Source organism: Juglans regia, chromosome 10 (assembly GCF_001411555.2).
Source record: "Juglans regia cultivar Chandler chromosome 10, Walnut 2.0, whole genome shotgun sequence".
Classification (NCBI taxonomy): Eukaryota; Viridiplantae; Streptophyta; class Magnoliopsida; order Fagales; family Juglandaceae; genus Juglans; species Juglans regia.
The window spans coordinates 31,982,671-32,008,593 of record NC_049910.1 but is presented as its reverse complement, the minus strand read 5'-3'; the positions used below and the strand labels follow the sequence as shown (position 1 = coordinate 32,008,593).

The window sequence follows — 25,923 nt, the reverse complement described above, 5'->3', positions numbered from 1 at the left end:
TTATTTAGCTTATGAATTGGAAACGTGTGATTTATGGATATTGTGGTTATGATGTTATCAATTTTCTTTGTACTGTTATTTAGAATAAATTATGACCCTTTTATTTTCCATTGCGAATTAATTGTACACTTTTTATTGAACATGTACACACACTTCGTTAACCCAACATGCAAGGGGTGTATGACCCTAGCGGCTAACATCCTAACGTCACAACTTCTGCCAAATCACAAGTGGGATCCAGGGGCGTCACATTCATTATAGTAACTTTCGATCGTCAGTACTCAGATGAACGGTGATGGTGAAAGGCACGATGAGTCGGAACAATGCAACAATTTGGGAGCTAGGGTTCGTACATGTGTTGGGACTAGGGTTGTGCACCGATAATGTTGGAGTCGGAGTGCCCTGCCTCCAACACCGACTCCAACTTCGTTGGAGGTCGAATTTGACCTCCGATTTCGATTCCGACTCCGACTCCAACTTGTTGAAGTGAATTAGGATTTTGGCTTTTCTATTGAGCTTGTTTTTTAGCCCATTTGAAATTTCAATTTAAAAATTTTGGGCTCTCACTAATCGGATTTGGCTGTCAGATTTCATTTTTTTTTTAAATATTTTTTCAAATTTCAATTTTATTAAAGCATAACTAAAATTGAAAAAATAAATTATTATACAAATTAATATTATTACACATTAGTAATTATATGTTATTATATATTAATATTTATACATTAGTATTACATGTTATTATACATTGATTATTATACATTACTTGTACATGATACTATACTTTAGTTATTATACATTAGTATTACATATTATTATAAATTTATATATTTGTGTTTATACATAAGACACTAGTATTAAATGTTATTATACATTAGTTATTATATAATTAGTATTATATATTATTATATTAGTGTTAGATGGTAGTAATAGTTAATAGTATGGTGTTTACATACACTAAACTATTATTAGTCAATATAGTTTATTGATATTATAGTATAAGTATATTATTTTATAATAATTTGCTTATATTAGTAGATTATTGAATTTAACTAACTATATAAGTTATAGTTATATAAAAAATATATATGATTAATATATAAAAAATACATATACTTTTATAAAATATGTAGAATATCGGTGTCCATGTCAGAGTCGGAGTCTGTATATCGCTACCTCCAACTCTGACTCTGACTTATCGGAGTCGGAACGGAGTTGGTACGAAGTTGGAGTCGAATTTTTAGATTTTTGCTCAACCTTAGTTAGGATTCGGGAGTAGCTTCTAGAGTTTGAAGGGTTTAGGATTTTAAATAGAGTCGGGTTGATTTTACACCCCCAACGTGCAAATCCATTGCCAATCGGGTTGAAGATTAGACCCGATACTAGCCGAATTGAGTCGGATTGGGTCGGGTCTTTGGGTCATATGCACACCCTAGGAGAGAGCGATGGATGCAAAATAAAATAAAAAATAAAATTAAACTGATTTGAGATAATGGTACATTTACAAATTAGCTTTGATAAAATTAGGCCGGATTCTATCTTCCATATTCGGACGTCATGACTGCTGGCCGGATTGTTTTCCTAATTCCCTAGCTAATTAATTGACTGGCTGGAGGTGGAATCCCTTGATTTTTGCTTCTTCTTCATCAACGTACAAATCACAGCTCTTGATTGTTGATTGTTCCCTTTTCTCGACAGTAGTACTATTCCCCTCAATTCGAGTGGATAACGATGACGAGAATATGATAAAGGCCTCTATTCATTTTGGATAAACATTTTCAATTTTCATTTTGATTCCCTTCACAACTTACAGTAAAATCAAGGGCGGCTAGCTAGAGAAAATGAAGCAGAGGATAGAAAAGAAAGAGAACCAGTTAAACATGAACTCTCTGTACCACAAACAGATGAATGATTTATCAACTAGTTCAAACTTACAACAGAGAACAGTAGTGGCTATATATTTATGATAAATATAGTACTTTATCTCGGTCCATCAGGGCACATTATATGGCGCTAATTCATTATTTTCCAGATTGTTGTGAGGCCTGAATAAAGGAATATTAACTCAAAGCCAGGGAGTATTATAAAGGGGAGTTACAACAGATTTAACTTGAAGATACTTGTGAAGGGCTTCCAATCCATAATCTTTTCCAAACCCACTCATCTTATACCCTCCAAAAGGGATGTCATTGTCAAAAGCAAAATAGCAATTTATCCAAATGGTGCCTGCACGGATTGATCTTGAGACAGTGTTAGCCACATTCAAGTCCTTTGTCACGATCCCTGCTGCTAGCCCATATCTAGTGTTGTTGGCCCTCTTAATCGCCTCCTCAATAGTTCTGTAATCATTCATCAAATAAGCAAAACCAAAAGGATGCTTTTATCACAACTTAAATGTCCTAAAAAGGTTAGGGATACCCTTAAAAAGTTAAAAGACCCATAAGACAAAAAAATCAGGGCAAATGTGGCTTGTAAACGAACTTCGAGGGAAAGATATATGGATAATGCGGGCCTACAGCATTTAACGTTAGAGGTAGAAACTTTTGAGAAGGTAGAAGCTTGTTTAAAGAAACATACTCACTTGAACTTGGCTAGCGCCATAACAGGTCCAAATATTTCATCTTTCGCTATCAGCATTTCTTCCTAAGCAAGTACGAGTCCAGATACATGAAGAGAAAAAGAGTTTTAAATAATTCCTCTAAAAATAAAGATTCCCCATGCAATTGCATGCAGTTGTATAAAGAAAAGTACATACATTAACATCACTGAAAATTGTAGGCTCAATGAAATATCCTTTTTCACCCAAGGATCTGCCACCGGTTAGCAGTGTGGCTCCTTCTCTCTTGCCATGCTCTATATAGGAAAGAACCTTTTCATGTTGCATCTTATCGACCTGAAAAAAAAAAAAAAAAAAACCTATTATTATTCTTATTAATGTTATTACTACGACAACTAAATCCTTTCATTATTGATCTTCAATATAATTTAAATAATTAAATTTGTATCCTTGTGAACTCGAACTTTATGTGACGTAAGTGATAATTAAGTTCTCATTTGGATGTTGAGATGACAAATTTGTGAATAGTAGTAAAATAATTTATGAATCGTAGTCAAATGATTTGAGTTGAAAATTTTATGGAGTTTTGAAAAATGAGAAGAAAAAGTTAAATAAAATATTATAAAGTTAAAATATTGTTAGAATATAAATTTTTAATATAATTTTTATTTTGAGATTTAAAAAAAGTTGAATTCTTTTTTGTGTTTTATTTGAAAGTTTAAAAAAATTATAATGATTATTAGATGAAAAAGTTAAAAATTTTGAGTGATGTTTAGATATTAAAATAAGTTAGAATTAATTTATACTTTTGTACCCGCACCATAACTAAAACAAAACTAGGGGTGAATATATATATATATATATATATATATATATATATCCGCATATGCGAGGGTGGGGTCACCCCTTCCCCACACCCCGCCCCCGCATATGTGGAGGGTGGTGTTTCAAGCCCCGCACCTTGGGAGGCGGGGACGGGGCCCCCACCCTGATGTCGAGGGCCGGGAGTGGACATCCCATCTGCCCACTTCAAGGGTATTGATGCCCCATTCAACCTAAAAATTATTTCTGAGTCCAAAAATATTTTTTGACTCAAACTAAAATTATTATATAATTTAAATTGTAAATTAAAATTAAAATATATAATAATAATTTAAAAATTGATAACATAAAAACTATATTATCAATTTTTAAATTTGTTAAACTTGATCACAAGAGTATTAGACTTGTTCATAAGATTGTATTGTGGATTGGCTTCCTAGACTAACCTTTATATAGAAGGCCAATGCAATACAAGATCAACTTTTAAAGTGAGTCTCACATTGCTTAAGTAAGACTTTTGTATTGCATTTGCCTTTTATATAAATGTTGGAAAGATTCTTGTATTGCATTGATCTTCTATATAAATGCTGGACTAGGTGGCCAATGCAATACATGTATAATCTTGTGAACAAGTTTAATAAATTATAATATATATTTATATATATACAATTTGTAATATACAATTATTTATATATTTATTTATATATATTATAAAAGGCAGGAGCAGAACGGTTATTTGCGGGGCGGGGGTGAACCCCAACCCGCCCCTGCCCCTGCCCCCGTTGTGGGTGCTAGATGTGGGCGAGGCCACCCGCCCCCCACATCTGGTGGAAGTGGTGATCCACCCACTACACGGCGGCGGGGCGGATGGGGGGCCGCCCCTGCTGCCCACCCCTGAACGAAACTAGCTCACTTGGTACGTACCTGGGGTCCTTGTTGAACTTTAGGATCAAACGGATCACCAACCACCCAAGCTTTTGCCTTTTTCACCAACTTCTTCACAAATTCATCGTATATCCCTTCTTGAACGTAAACACGAGAACTTGCAACGCATATTTCTCCCTGATAAAATAAAATTAAGCAAAATAAAAATGCAATTGAGACTTAATAATCCTTTGTAGCGAAAGAAAAATAAAATAAATAAATACAAGTCTAGCTACATAAAGCATGCATCAAATTGAAGAAAGATCCACCTTGTTATATAAGGCACCAAAGAGAGCAAGATCAGCAGCTATATCAACATCGGCGTCTTCGAAAATTATGAGAGGCGACTTGCCACCTAATTCAAGTGACACCACTTTCAAATTGCTTGTAGCGGCAGCTTGCAATATTTTGCGTCCAACTTCTGTGGACCCAGTGAAACTGACCTTGAAAATTAAAGCGAGTACATGCAAGGACATATAGCACACACAAATGACACAATGAATTAGTTGGTTGAGGCACTTTCTCAAAATCCTCACATGCATAATAAGCAAACCAAACCTTCAATTAGAAACCAGAAATTACCGCATCAATGTCCATGTGAGAGCTAATGGCAGCCCCGGCATTTGATCCTAATCCGGTTACAACGTTGAGCACTCCATCAGGAATACCAGCCTTCATGAACAAATGGAAAACAAAATGTAAACGAAGAACTACCAATTTAACCTCACAAAAACCAAACGGAAGTCGCAACTATGCTTAGATCATGAGCTGTATTGGCAGTCTTGAGTAGTGTATGAATTGTGTACACAAACTTACCAGCTTTGCAAGATGAGCATAGTAGAGAGCTGTCAGAGGAGTTTGCTCAGCAGGCTTGATGATCATAGTGCAACCGGCGGCTAAAGCAGGGCTAACCTTCAAGAAGAACATGACCGAAGGATAATTCCAAGGAATGATTTGTCCCACGACACCGATAGGTTCTTGCAAAGTGTATCCATGAAGTTCACGCGACATTTTTAGTACCTCTCCATGTATTTTATCAGCTGCACCTGCATAGTAACGCAGAGAACTTGCTGCGTGAGGAATGTCCCTGGCCTTGTTCACACTGAACAATTTACCAGCATCCAATGTTTCCAAGGCAGCTAGTTCTTCTACATTTTCCTCAACCAAGTCCGCAAATTTCATCATTATCCTTCCTCTCGCCTGCATCAATTAAGATTTAAAAAAAAAAAACAATTACTTGTACTAGCTTCTAATTGGTAATTAAATTATTTTGCCCGTCCTGCATGATTAAACGATTCTTGAACACTATTTAACTTAGAAGTTGGAACATCTATGGCGTTAATTAAAGGCGCCGCCTTCTTCAAAGAACTTGTTGTATAGTGTCGAAAAGAATTAAAAAAAAATAATGTTTCAACAAGAAGGGCAAAATACTAGAGTTCGTACAGAGCCAGGCAAGCGTGGCCATGGACCGTGGTCAAAAGACTGACGAGCAGCCTTCACTGCTAAATCAACATCTTCCTTATCTCCTTCTGCAACTCTCGTTATGACATCTCCTGTTCTTGGGTCTTTCGTCTCGAATGTTTTTCCTGTTTCAATTTTTGGTTTTTAGGGAAATATTCTCAATGACGACAAACTAAACCGATAAGTGGCTTAATTTGGACCATATCTTTGGACCACATAATTTCATGCATCTACTGTAGATGGAAACAAAAATCACCCTGCTAAGGACAAGTACTATACCAGTGATGAATTTTCATATTAATTTGAGAAAAAAATATAATATGACTAATTAATTGCATGGTTTTTTCCTACTTTGTATCTGTAATTAATATATATTTCACTTAAATTTTTCCAATCAGAAAGAAAAAAATATACATCAAAACTTGACACGGAATTATATTCTACAGATAATAAGCTTTTGAAGCTGAAAAAATTTACAGTACAAGCTCGGAACTGAAGTTTTGCTTTGGAATATGGTGCTTATATATATAAATCCTAGCATAGGCAGTGTACGTAGTGATGCTGCTAGCTAGTTGCATGGTTTGATTTCTGTTCGTTTGCTAACAATTAAGGATGATGCTTAATTAATTCCCTGGACGTTTTGTTTCTTCTCCTGAAGTTATAAGAATATTATTACATGACAATTTGCTCAAAATTAAGAAAAAAAGGCCGCCGGGCCCGGGGATCATGGAGGATAAAATCTGGAAACAAAAAAACCATGCAGTAAAATGAAATGGATGAGAGATGTAATAAAGAGCTGAAATTAAACCTGAAATGGAATCAACAAATTCTCCATTGATGAACAGCTTTGTGAACTTAATCGTCGGATTCTTGATCACGAAAGCGGCAGCCGAGATATCATCGGAATTATGAATACCCATCGTTCCTATCTCTTTAACTTTGTGTCCGCGTCAAGGTAAAGAGCTAGCTAGCTCGCTCTTGATCTGGTCTGGAGTTGTTGGACGTTATATATATGCAAAGAGTAATAGATTCAAACAATACATTTCACGAGATATTTCATAATAATATTATAAAATATTTTATAAAAATATTTATTATTTAAAATATAATTATGTAAAATAATATTAAAAAATATTATGAATAAGTCATTTTCCAGGCACAAAAGGCCGGTAAATCTTTCGTTACTGCATTATATATATATAAAATAATAATATTATATATAATTATAAAGTACATAAATATCATATAATTATTTTAGAAAAAGTAAATTTATTATTAACATTTTAATTTTTTATATAAATTTCATACTTACTAATTTTTATTAAAAAAATTATACCATACACTTCACAACTAACAATATCGATAATATCGTTTCTCGCATTTCAGGTGGAGTCCACAGAGGCGGCTTATATTGGAAATTTGGAGGGAGTTTTTCAATGTATGAATCAATGACGCGTCTTAATTGTCTATCATGTCAAAATCGACCAAGTTCCCGTACGTGGCACGAATACATATATATATATTGCCGACATGAGACTCCCACTTCTCAGAAGACCCTCTCTCTCTCTCTCTCTCTCTCTCTCTCTCTGACTTTTACGACCAAACTCACGTAGCCCCACTCAGATTCTCTGGTTTCCCTCTCTCTCGCCACTTTCTCTTCTATTTTCTCTTTTTAGTGATTTGCCTTTCGGCCGCCAACCACAATGTTGCTCATACCATTTCCAGCCCTCAATCTTTACTCCTCTATTGCAATCCCACACGCAACACCATGAATCAGCGTCTACAGTCAAGAGAAGCATCACACGGAAGCACCACCTTTTTGGAAATAGCCTAACCGTAAGCCCAAAGTCCCACCGTGCGCCACTGCCATGCACCCCCACTATCCAACTGAAAGCCTATGTTTTGTGAAACTCGGAATATATCAATCTCATGTGTTGGCTTTTAGATGAGGACACTTAGGCCCCATTTTATTGTAAGACTCAACTGAGATCAACTCAGTTCAATCTAATTTTAAGCTGAATCTAACATCAAAATACTAAACTCTCAAATTATTAAATTCATCTCAACTCAAAATCTGATCCTTACACGTGAGATCCACAGTCTTTTTCAATTTCTCATAAATAGTACTAAATTCATCTTAACATTCAAATACATCTAAACTCATTTTAGATGGGCCTCACATAACTCACTCGGCTTACTGAACTCACTACTATTCATAAAGAGCTCAGCTCAGCTTAATATGCAAACGCTGCCTTAGCAGTAGCGTTGGTGTGTGTAATTACCTCAAGGCCATTTATGTGTATTAGGGTATGATGGGTTTGGATGTTCACATGCTTTGGGCTTGATTTTGTGAGTTTTTTATGAGCCCAATCTTACGAGGAAATTGATTTCTTAGGCAGTCTGGAAATTACTAATTATTATGCTATTTTGTTTTGGTTTATGGGCTGGAGAGGTTTATAGGCCACGGGTGGATATCATGAATTTAATATGTATAGTTTGGTATCAAGATCACGTGTTTGCATGATAATATTCTAAGACCAATTTACGAGTAATATGATCTAAGATTTTAATCGAGTAATTGTTTGGAGAATTATGTGAAGTATCAAAATATTTGAGAAGTGATGATATTTTAGGGTTCTAGGATTTTATACTTTAGGAGAATATATATTTTTATTTAATATCTCGGGTTTTAATTACGAAGTACGTGTTCGACTGAAAATTTAAGCAAGTTACGTGACTATTTTATAGGTAACGATTGATATTCACTTGGCACTGTTGTGAGAAACTTCAGAGAAGTTAAAACCTTAAGGTAAGCGAGGTTCCAATACTAGTTTTTACTTTAAAAAAAATGGGGTTGATTTATAAAAAAATGTACATGATATGTTTTGAAAATAAATGTGAAAACAACCTCATATATGTGTTCTGCATTACTCATGAAATCTTTATAAAAGATAATGTTTTCTGACATGAGTGGTGTAGACATGAACAATATTTTGACATCCTGTTTTTGAAATGTAAAAGAACAAATATGAAATCTGTGAATTTTGTACATGTTATATGAAGATAATCTAAATCCATTTTTGATTATGTGAAAATTATATGAATATGTTGAGCACTCTGTTTGATATGATATGCATCTAAAATACCTTTAGCATGACTTTCTGATTTTGTTTTGATTCCAAATCTAGTTTTGATACAATGGCTCTGATTCTGTTATATGGTTGGTACCAACATCTCTGATATAAGTGCAATCACTTTGAAAACAAAATAGTTTTCTGCATGTTCTTTCCTGTGTGCACACTCGAGGCTCCAAGAATAAATAAGGAAAAGTTTCACATTCTGATACTATTTGGTTTGGCCGCTGGGGATAGCACAACCCCACTATGGGGGTTAAACATAATATATGATATAATATGGTGATATGATACGATATAATATGATAAGATGAAGATGTTCAGTCATATTATGTCAAAGGGTCTTCGAATATGAATAATTTATTTTTGAATATGAACAGTTTGAAATGTCGCTTGGATTTTCAGATAATACATTTTGAGATTTGCATATTGAAACTAAAATATTTTGGTTCTGCATTCTAAACTCTCTTAAAATGTTCAGTTTACATACTAGTATATGTTCTTTGATTACTAAGTTGTTGATAACTCATCCCCCTATTTCTACAATATTTTCAGATGTTTTCAATGTTTCAACTAAGGATCAAAAATCGAGAACATGTAGAAAGCTATGTGAGCATAGTGGATTAAGTACAAAGATGATACTTTGGTTATTAGAGAATTTTATTCAGTAGTTTTGTTTTGCTCTATCGACTTGGTATTTTGAAAAGTTGATATTTATTTTGAGACAGAGTCCTATGCGTTATTGAGAATTTAGATTCTATGACTGTATGGTTGAAATATGATTTTAAGTGACATGTAGTAACTCTCTGACCCATTCGGGACTCGTGCAATACATGTTATTAGGAGGGTGTCTAGTTTTTACTTACACTAGCATTAGGATCTTGTTCGAAATTTTTGAGGTTTTGATTCCCGAGTTTTGGGGATAGAGGATTTTCGGGTTGGATGTGTTTGAAGTTAGAACTTAGAACTCTGGGCGGGAGCACATGCACACACACACACAGAGATTAGCTCGAGAGTCGGGAAACAACCACCAACTCCAACTACCCTTCCAACAGCTTACATTTTCCCAATAAGAACTCAAACTACAATAATGTTGAATTGCCACGGAAAATAAAAAGCTACAATAACGTTGTAGTTCCTTTATGCTCTTTTATAATTTCTTTCTTATAAAAAATATATAACAATGGACCTGGTGTCGGATGTCAGCGGTCGAGTTCTTCCCAAAGTTCATGGTGTCAAATTTTAAAGGAGGCGTCAACGTTTCTCTTCTCAATAGAAATACGCTTCATTGGATTTATCATATTGTTTTATTAGATGAAACCAGCTTTATTACATCTAGAGTAGAATTTCATCTGTTGTTTGTTTTTATTGGGCGTTGTTAAACGCCCAGGAACAGCCGGACCATTCCTAAGAGGAACTGCAAACTTAAAGGTATATCTATATATAGATCATCTATATCATTCATTATATAGCGTCATGACTATTATATATATATATATATTGTCAGGGATTTATTTTTTTCTAATATGGTACTAATGTTATGTTAAATCATTATTTATTCTAAAAATTTAAATTTATACAAATTAATACCTAATGTCTCAATTATATTGTAACAATATCTACCCTAATTATGGTGTCCTCAACCCTCACGTGTGATTTGGTAGGAGTCGCAACACCTGAGTGATGGCAACTCCGGTTACACACCCCATCGCCAAGTGCAAGTGTGTGCGAACATGCAATTTGTGTACAGTTTATAAACGCAGCGGAAAATCATAAGGCAGTCTAAAACTATGTACCATAAATTAAAATACAACCCAAGAAGAAGTCTTCCATAAAGTTATTACAACAACAAGAACTCTGACTCTTTTCGTCACCCCATGGATAACAACCATGCGTGTGACTTCATGAAGAGTGATGTCTAGCTTCGCGCCTGGCACGTACGTAACTAGACATATTCTAACCCCCGCTAGCAGATAGGCCACAGAGTCGTACCAAGAGCGTTACTGTCTTGGCAGAGCCTGCTGTCACCCTGCGACAGCCTATGGGACGTCACTCAGTTTAACACGCTCTTGAGTGACCTGAGATGCTCCACCGAGATAATACCCCATCTCAGCTTGGGGTCGTGATACGCACGCATCCACAAAATATATTTATAATCCTTTGACACCAAAACCATAGTTTTACCGATTTCACAGCACAACCATAGAACAGAGCACAATATTAATATCAAGACAAGCAATGACGATTAAAAATGCAGATGCATGACAGACAGTTATTGGATTATATGACAATAGTACTATACAACAAACATCTTTGATTTCACAGTTTCGAAGAATTAGGTTTTACATAACTACACGTGATTCCCAACACTCTATCTAGCCCTCGACCAAAAATTCTTACAACAACCACGATATTGTATCCCAACACTTCACAGGGCCCTCAACCACTCAACCAACCACATCTAGACTACAATAGAACACAATTTTCAAGTGTTAGTAATCCAAGGGTTAGTCTAGGGTTTTACCTACTACGCAGAACGAAATTTCTGGATGATCGCGCATGTCATCTAAGAGATCCCATGAGTGTGCGTGCGTGTGTGAGCATCGCTGCAAGTGGAAAAATCTGCCAATAATTAATAACGGTGACTAAAATAAGAAATGATAAAAACTTAGGGTCATACGACTTACAAAGGTGGCGGCGACGATGGAAGAGGCAATGGCATATTTGGTCAAAACAGGGAGATCCACAACCAGAAAAAATCATAGGAAGACAAATCTATCGTGGCAATGGGTGGAGGATGGGATTTTCATAGCAGAGGGTGGTGGTGCACGGCAGAGCAGATCCCAAAAGGGAGTTGCGGGCATTGGGTTGGGGTGGATCTGAGGGGGAAGAAAAGGCCTAGCAGAGGGGAAGGGGTCGAACGAACACTACGAAGCTGCTGGAAGGGGTTGGCTCACGGTGGTGCATGGTGGAGCTTAGAGAAAGAGTTCTGGAAGGCTACGAGAAAATGAAGATCGGAGGAAGAGGATGGCAAAGAGACAATATTTGAGAGGAGGAGAGGGTGTTTGAGGGATGATTTGGGGGTTGGAGAGACTCGGCCAATTTATAGGCTGGGGGTTGGGGGTTGGAGATCGCAGACTTGGCTTCGATTGGTGGTGGGGACGGTGGGGGCTTCACGAGCGTCGCAAGTGCGTCGTGCGGCGAGAGGTGGGCAGCGGTAGTGAGTAGCTGCCATGGCCGAGGACGTCATAGGTTCCAGAGATTGAATGATGCAGATTGGTCAAGGCATGCGGTGGAGGCAGATGAAGGAGAGGGGTTTCTGCCCGATGAACACGTGGAGGCCATTTGGTGGCGGTGGGGGGAGGTGCTGTAGGTCATGGGTGGAGGCAGAAGAAGAAGAAAAAGAAAAGAGAAAAGAAAGAAAGAAATGAAATGAAAAGAAAGAGGAAGAGAGGAGAGTTGCACAATGTAGGGGAGAAAAATGGAGTCTTAGGGTTTTTACCCTTTGGCTTAAAACGACGTCGTTTAGGGGAGGAAAACTGAATTTTAGCTCATGCTTCAAAACGGCGCCGTTTCAAGTGGGGTAAAGGGCTGGGCTTACATGCACACAGGCTAGGCCCGAAATCCACTCACTTCACAATAAATCAGTCCAACTTACACTAAAAAAAATCCCACTTCACAGAATTAAACCCAGTTACTGCCATAATTTGGGCTCCAACCCCACCAAACAAACACACACAAGACAAACTTGGGCCGCCCTCACACTAATAATTGAGAACCATGAATCAGCATTGATCGTGCATATATATTCATGCATGCATAATCAATAATATACTTTACAAAATGACTGTTAATTTGACACGGTACTGTTCGATCGGAAATCGACAGATCAGAGCGAAAATTACAGTTTTGTATAATGACATCCAGAGTTATGCACGTGTTCCATTAGTCTTTTTTGTTCGTGTATTTGTTGACTCTGGGTTGGTATCATGGGTAAAATAGTACTTTCAGTCATGACAAATATAATTACTTGCTTAACCAAAGAAGATCTTCTATACGTAGGTCCAAAAGAGAAAACAAAAAAAGAAAAGAGAAAAATATGGTACCTAATTAATTGTGGTGACAAATTTGGAAATGACATTAACATGATATATCTAATGAGCTGATCTATTTGCTTGGCATACATGTAAGTGTTCATATTATTTGTGTTCGGATTAATATTGCATGCAGTACTATGCATTTCGTTGCCTAATTGGCGAGGCATATCGGCTGAATTCTTCACTATATATAGGAAAATTTTCTCTCAAAATCTGTTTGAGCTTAAAACTTAAGGGACAGATTATCCAAGAGACATATAAAATGAGTTCTACAATATTTATTGATCGTGTGTAAAAAATTTCTCTAATTTTAAATGCTCAATAAATATATATTTGCCTATACATCTTTTATATTTACTTGAAGTACTTCAAATTTAAATAAGATTTTGAAAAAAAGAAGTATCGATCCCATTATATATATATTTAGTCTCTCTGATCTAAATTTGTTATTACACCCGGACCCAGAAGTTTTATGGTTGGACTATGGAGTTTTTTTATTTAGATTTTGATATTTAGGTTATTTTTATTTTTTGGTTTTTAGGTTATGGATCGAGTGGTGAGTTTTTATTTTGAGCTTTTGGCCCAACAGTTGTGGAACAAGGGCACACCCGCTTGTTTAAACCTTGAAAACCTATCGGTTTATGAGCTAGCAGTTTTCCTCACCTACACGACTCTCTTCCCATCCGCATGCACGTCTCTCATGCACATCCCCCGCCCATTTGGTTTTCATCTAGGGTTTTCCATTCAACTCATTATATACATGTACTTCTCTCTTGAAAAAGAAGTACTCGCAGCAACCCACGCATAAATCCCTCTCGTTCACTGCCTCTAGACGTTCTCGGCTCAGTGCTCGTCAACTTTGCACCCATAAACCAAGCCACCATAAACCTCCACCGCAAACCACCAACACCGAAAGATAGCAACTGCAGAAAACTCCTCCCCCTTGGTCACGTAAACACACCCCAAGCCGTGCAGCACCCCCAACCACTGGCCAAGCCTTAACGCAACACGGTTTTATTTTTCGTGACGCCACTGCCCTACCACACGAAGTCGTAGTCAGCAACTCCTCCTTGCAAACAGTGCACCACCCTCCAGCCCGTCCTCACCACCACGGAAAGCCAACCACTGTCGCCCAGCCGTTGAAGGAAGAATACCCACGGCATACTCTATTTTTGACCTCCAAAACAGAGGAAGTGGCTTTCCCCATCGTGTGCAACCAACCTGCCACCCTACGCTACCAACCTCCTCCTCGGCATCGCCGCTGCACAGGGAGCTTTTCTGGGCGCTGCACTTCATTCAAGTCTGTCTCTCTCCTCTCGGTAAGCTTTCGCCGAACTCTCCCACTCTCCTCTCCGTCTCTTTCCGTCTCTCTCTCTTTTTCTACGTGAGGTTTCTCTCTTTGTTCTGCCGCCGCCCCCACCTTTGTAAACAACCGCCCAGCTCGCCGCCTTCATGACCTCCATCGCTCGGTGAGTATGGCTCCAAACAAATTTATACGGTTATGAATCTGTAGTTATAAATCTTTGTATTTCCAAAAAGAGCCCTTATATGTTTTGTGTAATTCCTAAAACACCCCTTATCATCAGACTATTTATAGATTGATCATGTTTAGTCTATATATATTTAACTCACTTTGTGTAAGTATTGTTTCAAATAAAGATTTGAGATATATTATTAGTGATAATATTATTTTAGAAGTACATGGTACGTGCAAGATTTTATTTTGAACCTTTAAAAAAAAAAGAAACTAATTAGTCTATTTTTATTAAATGAAATTACATTAGTACCCTTTACTACAAGTTGTATTAATGTGCTTTTAAACTTTTATTATGTATTTATACTCCCTAAGTTATTTATGTTTTACAGAAAACTTTTAAGTAAATTAAATTGGTATTAAACAAGGTTTTCTTTCAGAGAGTAAACAATAATGTTGTGTTTATTATTATGATCTGGCTTATTAGAGTTTTAGCTGTTTAATTTTAAAATATTTTGCAATAAATATATTAGCTAGAATTAAATTTTATAATTTGATCTCATTAGTAAATAAGTTAGATTTTGTGTTTTGTTCAGACTGATTATTGGGAAATTGATGAATTTAGAAAATGTGAAGATATTTTAAGGTTACGTGAAGTTAGGTTTTTTAAGAATTAAAATAGGTTATTTTAGCATCTTAGGCTTAAATATTGAAATTGTGTTCGATTGAAAATTTATTAGGATCATGTTATTATTTTATAGGTGACGATTAATTATTGTTCAACATTTTGAGGAAAATTCTGAAAAAGCTAAGAAATCCAGGTAAGCGGGTTTTATATACTAGAATTTGCATAAAAATAAAAACGAACTGATATTGATTTATGAAAATGTACATTATATGTTTTGAAAAGAAATGTGGAAATAGCCTCAGTTATTTGTTTGTCATTACTCATGAATTTTGATGAAAGAGAAAGCATTTTTGTCATGACTGTTGTAGACATGAACTTATTTTTTATATTTTATTTTTAATCTATGCAAAAAGAGCGAATATGAAAATTTGTGCATAATTATGTAAATATGCTTTGGATCTACTTTGATTACGAAGATAATATGATTTTGTTCAGTATTCTGTTTGGATAAGTTGTGATTTCTGAAAACCTTTGTCATGACTCTTTGATTCTGAATTTGATTATTTTTGTTCTGTTCAGTTACGGCCTTGCCACGGGTTATAATAGTGGATACGGCCCAACCACGGGTTACAATAGTGGACACGGCCTAACCACGGGTAATAATAGTGGATACGGCCCAATCACGGGTTATAGTAGTGGATATGGCCCTGCCACATGTTATAGTAGTGATCTCTGTTTTAAGTGCACACCTTGGTGATGAAGTGATTTATGTTCTGCTTGGCTATCTGCAGATGCACAACCCTACCACGGGGGTTATACATGGCTTCTGTTCTGATATGATGTTCTGATGATGATGATGATCATTTATGCTATGCCAAAGGATATTTTTAAAATTATTTCTAAATCTCCGCTCTGATATTTTGATAACATGTTCTGCTTTCGCATTCTGAAAATGAAAATATTTTATTCTGCATTCTGATCTCTGTAAATGCTCATATTTACACACTAGTATATGTCCTCTGCTTATTGAGTTGTTGATAACTCACCCCTTATCTCCATTTATTTTTTAGATAATTTTTATGGTTCAGCTAGAGAACAAGAGTAGAAAGTTTTAGCAAGGTGTGATAATCGTAGTGAAATAAGTGTCTGAGGGTACAAGTGTTTATTTGAGAGTCGTAGTTAGTAAACTGATTTATTTTTCAGGTATTTTGATTTGATGAGTTAAAGATATTTTCGAATTTTTAGAGAATTTCTAATTTATATTATTGAGAATTTATTGGTTGTCTCCATAGAGGAACTTAGATATTTGGATTGATTAAATGGATTAATATTTTATAAAATTTTTCGGATTTTATAGTTGTGTTCTTAAGTTGATTTTAGATATCAAGATTTAACTCTCCAGACTTCTGGAAACGAAACGTTACAGTTGTTCTTGAAAAGATTGGCATTTGTTTGGGTAATTATGAATGAAAACAGTGAACACCACAAAATTTTTCATTGTCTTATGATCTATCTATATATCAGCCATCACGCCCACTCAAAATCGAAAACAGTAATTCATCATGACCATCATTATATATATATATATATATATATATATATATAAATTCTCGGCACGCCGCCACCACCAATATTGAGTCAGTCTCAACGATCGTGATAGAACGAGAGATATTTGGAAGAGAGGGAATTTGCAAATTAATAAAGGAGAAAAATATAATTTACATGTAAAGCTTTGACACAATTTTCATGCTATTTATTAAAAAGAAATAATTAAAGGCTAATTTTGTACGTACAGATGTTCCACTGATCATGTTGTAAAAGCCGAAGATTAATTCCATATATCTTCCATTTTCGCAGTACATCACTGCTTGATTCATGTTTTCCCTAATTAACTGACTGGGGGTGCTGTAAATCCCTTCATTATTGCTGATCTGTAAATCCCATGACTGTTGTTCTCTTATTCCTTGACACTTCCCCTCAAATTCGAGCGGATAATGATGACAAGAAGATGATTATGTGTTGAGCTAAGTGCTTCGGTGAATGGATCTCTGCTGGTTGATAATTTGTGGTTACGTGCATGAAATGTCAAATAGTCATGCCACTATGAAGCTTTTTCAAAACTTTATATGTTTAATTTGTTCCAATATCATGAAACACAGGGATATTATACCAAGGATGAAACCAGGAAATATAATATGCGGAGGGAAAAAAAAACATATGTATATATATTAGATTTTATCAAGTTTTTCTTATATCCATAATAATAAAAAAAGCAAAGTTAAATCTAGGGATTTCTTTGAAATTTGCACTGCAGGTGCGTTGTGAATGTATTCATTACGATCTTGTTGGATGTGATATATATGATGCCAGACATTATTCTCATCGGAACGTTGGAGAGATTTCATCCTCAAATTCTAAACTTTTTTGGCTCGGTCTTTTGGATTTCCATTTAATTTCTTTTTTTATTTATTTTTGTAGTCTCATCCCAATTACAATGACAAAACTAAAACTAATTTGATCAACTCGAAATAAAATAATATTGAGCATCCCATACTCAAAAATCTAAGTTCTTTCCCACATCTGAAATCCAAAAGCAATATTTTGCATAGGAGAATTTGAAAAAAAAAAAATCAAACTCCAAGAAAATCAACATAGTTAATTGTCCCCAAAGTTGTTTCATCTTTAGACTTCAAACTTTCACCACCATATTCTTTTCCAAAAGTTTTTATGTTTCAATAAAAATAGTTACCTCTTCCACTAGATCATCTTCATTAGTATAGGTATCGTAGACTGGTGGAGAATTTCAATTTATGGAAGAGTGTATCTCTTCAAAGTCATCTTCCTCAAAAAAGTAAATACATCATGCAATAAATCAACGGAACTTTCAGCCTACACAGTACCGGGATATTCGATAAATCAACTCTAAAGTCTAGGTCTTCATGTTGTTCCCCCGAACACGATGCTCCCAAAATAGAGCCCGATTTTGTTTCGGGGTCTCGAAACTGGAGTCAGAATCATGATCCTCCAAGTCCTGTGCATCTAGACATTGGGTTAATAACGATATCTGCCTCTACAAATTTGCAATCATCACGCCGACCTGTGCATTATGATCATAGTGAGGGACTTCCTCATTTGAAACTTGCCCATGCCGACCACGACTTCTACCACCAACAATGAGAACAGATGATAAATCACCCCAGGAAAATGCAAAAGCTCTAATGCCAATTGATAGACAGAATTAGAATTATTTAGATGGTTAGTTCATCAACAGAAACTAAGGATTGAGATTGAAAAATTATGTAAAATACAGAGAAAACTTTGAAAAATACTGATTAATAATAAAATTTGAAATTATTTTATGCAACCCACAAGCTGGGCTTAAATAGTTTTAAAATTAGATTATAAAGATTTTTCAAAAAAGTAAGCATGAAAATTAAATACGTACAAAAGAAAACAAGAATTCTACCAAAAGTTTTGCCAAAATTAAAATCAAAATCCCTTCCAAAACTTGAAATGAAATATTTTCTAAGAAGGCAAAAATAAAGGTAAATGGATGATTTGAAGGAAAAATAACAAATATTGTCCCAGTACAATATTGAAGACTCAAATTAGTTTCTTGTCATATTTGTGCAAATTTACTTTCTTAAAGTAGTTCAATGCTATCAATGTAGTTACTAACCAAAATATCTCATATCAATTTGTGTTTGCATAAACATATTTTAATTACGTGATCTTGTTATAAGTAATATTGGCCATGGCTCAACATTCTGTGTAAGGGGATTTTCCCCCAAGAAAGGCCCACCAGGCTTTAGCCCAGAACCCTACCCAAAAGCTTCCCTATCCGTACAGGGAACAGAACGCCTGTCAGGGAGGGGCGCCGAATAGTCGACAAGAAAGATCAACCTGACATTCTGTGGCCGCTCTTTGAACCAAGGATCTGCAGAAAATGCATGAGAAATGCGGAGGACCATCAATTCATCAACATTGGGTCATCTATGGCCCGTATAAACTGGATTATAAGTCAAGGAACTACGCCGCATTAATTACACTGCTATTAAGCCACGCTACATTAAAGAATGTCTGAAAGTCGATACAAAAAAGAAAGCACAGACTTTGTGGTGAAAAAAGACTATCTGCACCCTCCCGGATATGGTATAAATAGTAAGCTCCAAGTACCAAAAAACTCTCTCTGAGTCATAGACTCTCTTACTTAATTGCTACACTCCAAGAATATTTACTAACTTTGGAATATTTACTAATTCCAGTGATCCAACATCGCCAAAAATAATTATTTTCGTCAATAAAAATCGACGCAAAAAATTATTTCACGCGCTTCATATCACGGCAAATATCTGTCTCCCGCTAGAATAATTGCCACAAAAAGTCCTTCCGGGGATGATTAACCATAGTTTAACATGTTTATGTGGCAAAATTTAGGCCTTTTTTGGCAACAAAATATTGCCAGAAAAACTCAATATTTCCCAACTGTGAAAAAAAGCGTCAGAAATTCCTTTTCCTCACTCAACAATAGCAACGATGTTCTAGCGATGTAAAAAAGGTCACAAATATATATTTTTGGCGAATATAGGACTTTGTGTTGCCGAAAAAAATCATTTTTCTTGTAGTATGGAAGAAGCCATTTTTTGGCGACTTTGAGGAACAAATAAATAAAGTATGGAAGAAGAAACTTCTACTGCTCATCTGGAGAACGTTCCTTATTTTCAAAGATTCAACCATTCCTTTCAATTCATAAACACCGCATGATATATAGAGGAATCATTCTCCATACATCTGCAACATGTGAATTGACCATACTCCTTTGCAAACAGGCAAACAAATCAACCCTTTTTAGGCATCACCCATGTTATTTATGTTCTATTAAAAATCTCCACTGATAACATCCTTGTCACCTCACAGTGAAGTAAAAGGCCGGTGATCATCCACCGACTCCCCACACTTCTTACACATATAACATTAATCCATTACAATGAGACAACACTTTCTCAAATTATCCATAGTAAAAAATTTTCTAGAGATGGAGTCCATTCAAAGAAAGCAATTTTAGGTGGCACCTTACTTTTCCAAATGCACTTCCAATTTCAAGGGAATGAAAGATAATTTTGACTTAACAAAGCCTTGTACAATGATCGCACTATGAACTTTCTACTCCTTGTCTTCATCCAAAGCCTTGTGTCCACCACATTATTACCAATATTTAAAGTATACAATAAACTGAAAAAAATCATAAATAACTCCTATTTCCCAACCATGAGAAACACTAATAAAATGAACATTCCACTACAGGGATCCATTAGAACAGTCCAACAACTTAGACACCGAAGCGGCTTCCTGATCAAGAACCAAACAAAAAGGAGAAGGAAACATGGTCATAAGAGTTGAATCACCAGTCTTGTTGTTTGAGACAAGGAAATCCTCTATCTCCCTTTCTCTTTGTTTTAGCTATGGACGAGTCAAGCAGAATGTCAAAGACAGTAGTGGATGGCTCTTTCTTTTCTGGCTTTTTAGTGGCTGGTACTTCATTTGGGAGAGTCAATGTACATCACCTCCTTTTCGCTGAAGATATTTTAATTCTTCGTGAACTGGATCCTACTTAGCTCCATTCATTGAAAGCTATATTGCTTTGCTTCAAACCTATCTCTGGCCTTAAGGTGAACTCGTCTAAATCTGAATTGGTAGCTTGGAAAATCTTATTGGAGATTTGGCTGAAATTTTGGGTTGCAAGGTTTCATTCTTGCCTATGAAGTACCTTGGTCTTCCATTGAGGCCCCTCATAAATCCAAGGTAATATGGGATGGTTTTATCAAATAATATTGAAAATAAATTGGATGGTTGGAAAGTGATGTATTTGTCTGAATTGGGAAGAATCACCTTAATAAAGAGTACGTTATCTAGTCTTTCTATCATTATTCTTGGTTCCTTTTGGTGTGGCTAATATAATGAAAAATATCTTTCACGCTTTCTTATGGAGTGGCTTGGGAGACGAGAAAAAGTTCAATTTAGCTAAATGGGACAAGATTTTTACTCCCTATCTTGTGGAGGTTTGGGGATAAGAAAATTGAGTATTTTCAATAAGGCCTTACTAGGTAAATGGTTGTGGCGGTGCCATAAAGAAATAGATGTTTATTGGAGGATTGTTGTTGACTCTAAATTCATGAGCATTCCAGGAGGTTGGACTCTAATGAAGTGTGTGGAATGTATGGTGTGGAAGTATGGAGATTTATTAGGAAGGTTGGGAGGATTTCATTCGTAATTGCATACTTGTGGTGGGTCGAGGAACTAGGGTCAGATTCTGGTTTGATGTTTGATGCAGTGATGTTGCTTTAAGGGAGCTTTTTCTTCCCTTTTCAGAATTGCATTGCATAACAAAACTTCTATTGCTGAATAAATGGACACTTTGAATGGCTTGGTGCAGTGGAATGTGACATTTTTTAGAGCAGTTCAAGATTGGAAAGTGTTTGATATTTCTAACTTTTATAGCATCTTCTATGCATTGAGTTTAGAGTGTCATGGGAAGGACAAACTGCTGTGGATTCACCCTGGGAACAAGAATTTCTCAGTCAAATCCTTATATAATGCTATGCTACCCATTCATCTACCATTTTCCCTTATAAATGTATTTGGAAAAGCAAATTGCCCCTAAAAGTTACTTTTTTTGGTTGGTTGGCCTCTCGTGAAAATATTTTGACCATAGATAATTTGAGGAAACATAGTCTTTTTTATAATGAATTGGTGTTTTATGTACAAAAAGAATGGTGAATCGACAAATCTCTTCTCCATTGTGATATGCTGGTTTTATGGGATGAGATCTTTGTAAGGCTGGACATTGCTGAGTGATGCCTAAGAGGGTCATGGATTTTTTGGCTTGTTGGAGTGGAAATGGGGAAATTGTCAAGTAGCGAATGTTTGGAAGATGGTGTCACTTTATCTTATGTGGTGCATATGGGATGAGAGGAATGGGCATTTTGAAAATAGATAACACTCATTGGGGGGATTAGAGACTTATTTTTCCATTCTTTATTACTTTGGGCTACGGCTATTGTATTAGAGGGGTCAACTTTAATTATGTTTATGCTTCTTTTTCTTTGTACTTGGGCCTTGCTTAATGAGTACTATTACTCATCATCCTCTCATTATCTCATGACGTGATATTAGATGATTGGAAACTATTTATTATATTTCATTTGTAAACCTATCATCTAATGCCACATTATGCGATGATGAAATGATGATGAGAAAATGGATGATGAATAGATTTCTTCTTTCTTAATTATGAGGATCAATAAATTTTCTTACTTATATATAAAAAATAAAAAATAAATCAAGACAATGAATCACCATGCCAAATGTAATGCCAAAATCTGACCCTAAATCCATCACCAATTGCAAAACTAATAAAATGAACAAAAACCTCCCATCCATTTCTAATGTTATTCGACATACACCATGTGCATTTCTTAATTCATTGGAACCCCAACCCCCCATTCGCAATTCTCACTTCATTGGAACAACCCCCCCCCCCCCCCCCGGGAGGGCAAACTCTCCGCTAGGTTAGTTTTGATTCTCCTCAAAAAGTTTATATTGCTAAGCTATAAAATTAAATGAACGACCTCACTCCATGAGCTATATCTCCTTTGTACATCTTTACCACAACTAATTAATAGTTATAATAGTTACATGGAAAATTCAATTTAGTTAATGTGTATAAGATACTTCTTGGAACGTCTAATGATGATTTAGCCTAAAACTAAAACTACAAGATCTAATGCATTAATGAACATAATAGATAGGGGTCCAGTGATTATCCTTAAGCTATATATCAAGAATAAGGAATTCAACATCAATTTCACATCACTATTAAAAGTACAGTTAATCACTCGCTGGTCTTCTCACAAATATTGAGCAGTTTAGTTGTATGTTTTGGCCATCTTACGTTTGTAGCCACAACACCATCTGTAACATCTCCAGATCGAATTCATCCCTACCTGGTCTCGGTATATGGTGTCTCCGGAATTCAATTTTCGGTCTAGTTTTGGGGTGTGGTTTTTTTTTTTATCGGACTGGATCGAAACCGACTGAATCACTTGCATATAAATTTTTTAAATATTTTGTATATACATAATATATTATTTTAAATAGTAATTATATAAATTAATTAGGAAATTTTCTCTAATCTATCATCATTGACTATACAAATTGTAAAATAATATATATATATATATATGCTATCAATTAACTAATATATCATACGATAAATCATATGATAATATATGTTATTATATGTAGTTACATACTCTAATAAAATAAATCACTGGTTAATTATTTAGCAAGCGCTTACACAAATATATTTGTGTTTCCCACCCAATAAACTAATTTCTACAATTATATCTTTCTTCCCCTTTTCGTATTTGGCGACATATCTCTCTTTTTATCACAAGGTAAAACAATAAATACAACCATAGTTAATAAATAAAATGGAACTTTATTTATATATCCACAATATAAAAACATGAATGGGTTAATTTATAGGAATCAACGAATTCTTCTTTCTTCTATATGTACAACCTCATCTCAAACTACCCACCTACCCATCGTAAAACCATTCCAAAAGGGAAACAATCTAGATTTTCTATATTACAACATTCTTTTCCAAAAACAACAACTTGAGGAAATAAATATGACTTCGAATCTTGCACCAGCCGTTTCAAACTGGATTAAGTCAATCGAGCGAGATTTTAATTTTTCTAGAAAATACTAGGTCAAAAGACATAGAAACCCCAAAAATTTTATAACCCACAAGCCAAGGCTAAATACTTAGTAGGTCGAAACTAATATTAGATAAAAACCCATAGAAAGAAATCATCGAGCACGAACATAAATATAACACAAATATGCAATATAAAATGCTCGAGACGACGAGACTTACTGCCAAAGCTTTTGCCAGGCATTGTTGGAAGGATGGTATAGGGTGTAAGAGCATAATAGCTATAAATAACAATACAATTACGATATGAGAATGCTCGAACTCCGAAGAAGACTTTATATAAAAGTGGCAACCGTTGTGTTTTGCAAGGTTTGATTGGGCAATACGCCACCTTCTTCTAGATTATTTCTACAAAACTGCATTATCAAAACTAAGAACAATAAATAAAACTAATAAAACAGGGTTTTTCCATTACCATGAACAAAATGTGTTAACTAAATGTTCATATTTTCCTACTCAAGGCAACACTAGCACATCCACCTAGAGAGACTATTGCTCAATAATTACAAATCCATCAGTTTAATAGAATAATCTAAATGTGGATTGATGACACTAAGAGTTCATATTAGTACAAAAGCAGTACGTATGTCAACGACTTCTCTTTCTATTTATTATAATAGAAAACTTATACTTAGGGCTTTTTTGAGAATACAAACCATCTCATTTCATCTCAAAGTTTCTCATAATTTTCTTTCCAAACATCACTCAAACACAAAGAATTTTGAATTTCAATTCTCTAACTTTTTCATCTAATTGATACATTATCATTATAATTTTCTCAAATTTTCAAACAAAACACAAAACACTATACAACGTTTTCAAATTCCGAAACAAAAATAACATTAAGAAATTATATTCTAATAATATTTTAACTTTATAATATTTTTATTCAACTTTTTCTCTCACATTTTTCAAAACCCAATAAAACATTTTAATTCAAACCATTTCACAACTATTCACAGATTTCTCATCTCTTTCCCAAGCATCCCCTTAGTGAGGAAGGATTTAAAAATAAAAAACAAAACACATCTACAAAATGGTTAATGCATTGTACGGTATATGAGGTTTTTGATAATCCATCCACAAAGTTACCTAGTGTAGGTGGATTACGTAGTAGTACACGTGCAGTAGGGTAACGAGTTGACCTTCCTGCAAAAATGCCAAGGCATGATTTAGAGTTTCTGTTCACAAGATGGACATCAGAGCTAAAACATAGAAGGGTAAAAGTCAAAATAAAGATGCGAACAAAGGCAAAGACAAAATAACAAACATAGATCTTATAAGCAACCACCAAGTAATTCCATCACAACTATTCAAAATAAACCACCAATTAACTATCTAACAAGCGCCAACACAAATATATTTCTGCTTCTCACCAAATAAACTAATTTTTGCAATTACATCTTCCTTTCCCCTTTCGTATTTGGAGTCATATCTCTCATATTATTATTAGGTAACATCATGAATACAACCGTAGTTAATATATAAAATGAAACTTTATTTATATATCCACAATATAACATGAAAGGGTTACTTTATAGGAATCAAGTAGTTCTTCTTTTTCTTATATGTACAACCTCATAAAAAACGACCGCCTACCAATCATAAAACCATTCCAAACAAGAAACAATCAAAATTTTCCATATTATTACATGTTCTGCAAAAAAGAAACATTGAGAAAACAAATATGATTTCAAATCTTGTACTGGTATTTTCAATCTTAACCAAGTCAATGGAGCAAAATTGCTAATTTTTTTGGAAACTACTATACCACACAACATAGAAACCCCAAAAAATTTTATGACCCACAATCAGAGATTAAATACTCAGTAGGTCAAAACTGATATCAGATCAAAAATCAAAGGTTGAAATCACCAAGCACAACCACAAATATAAGACGTGTATGCAATATAAAACGCTCGGGACATAGCTTCAGAGCTTTTGCAGTTGTAAATAATAAGACAATCACGATCTAAAAATGCTTGAATTCCATAGAGGACTTTATAAAGAAGTGTCAACCGTTGTGTTTTGCAAGGCTTGCTTG

The 25,923-nt window shown here is 35.1% G+C and overlaps 1 protein-coding gene across 2 annotated transcripts; it reads right to left on the bottom strand.

The window, feature by feature from the left end:
* Positions 1–1,874: 1,874 nt before the first annotated feature.
* On the bottom strand, positions 1,875–6,790 carry LOC109004656 (aldehyde dehydrogenase family 2 member C4-like). Of its 2 annotated transcripts, none has more exons than XM_018983287.2 (9): positions 6,573–6,790; positions 5,747–5,889; positions 5,120–5,503; positions 4,886–4,975; positions 4,573–4,746; positions 4,304–4,441; positions 2,756–2,893; positions 2,582–2,643; positions 1,875–2,339 (listed from the first exon to the last, which is right to left on the bottom strand). In XM_018983287.2, the coding sequence occupies exons 1-9, from the start codon at positions 6,682–6,684 to the stop codon at positions 2,066–2,068; spliced, it is 1,515 nt and encodes a 504-aa protein (XP_018838832.1). In that variant the 5' UTR covers positions 6,685–6,790; the 3' UTR covers positions 1,875–2,065. The 2 variants fall into 2 exon arrangements, with proteins under 2 accessions (XP_018838832.1, XP_035551219.1); XM_035695326.1 differs by having other exon boundaries at positions 1,895–2,339; positions 2,578–2,643; positions 6,573–6,787.
* Between the last annotated feature and the right edge of the window lie 19,133 nt (positions 6,791–25,923).

What these genes read in the sequence shown, in the direction of transcription:
- LOC109004656 (XM_018983287.2), bottom strand. Translation starts at nt 6,684, where the DNA reads ATGGGTATTCATAATTCCGATGATATCTCGGCTGCCGCTTTCGTGATC. An exon ending in GGCCACGCTTGCCTGGCTCT is followed by an intron (nt 5,504 to 5,746) that starts GTACGAACTCTA and finishes TAATTGATGCAG; the next exon opens with GCGAGAGGAAGGATAATGAT. An exon ending in ATGCTCATCTTGCAAAGCTG is followed by an intron (nt 4,976 to 5,119) that starts GTAAGTTTGTGT and finishes TTGTTCATGAAG; the next exon opens with GCTGGTATTCCTGATGGAGT.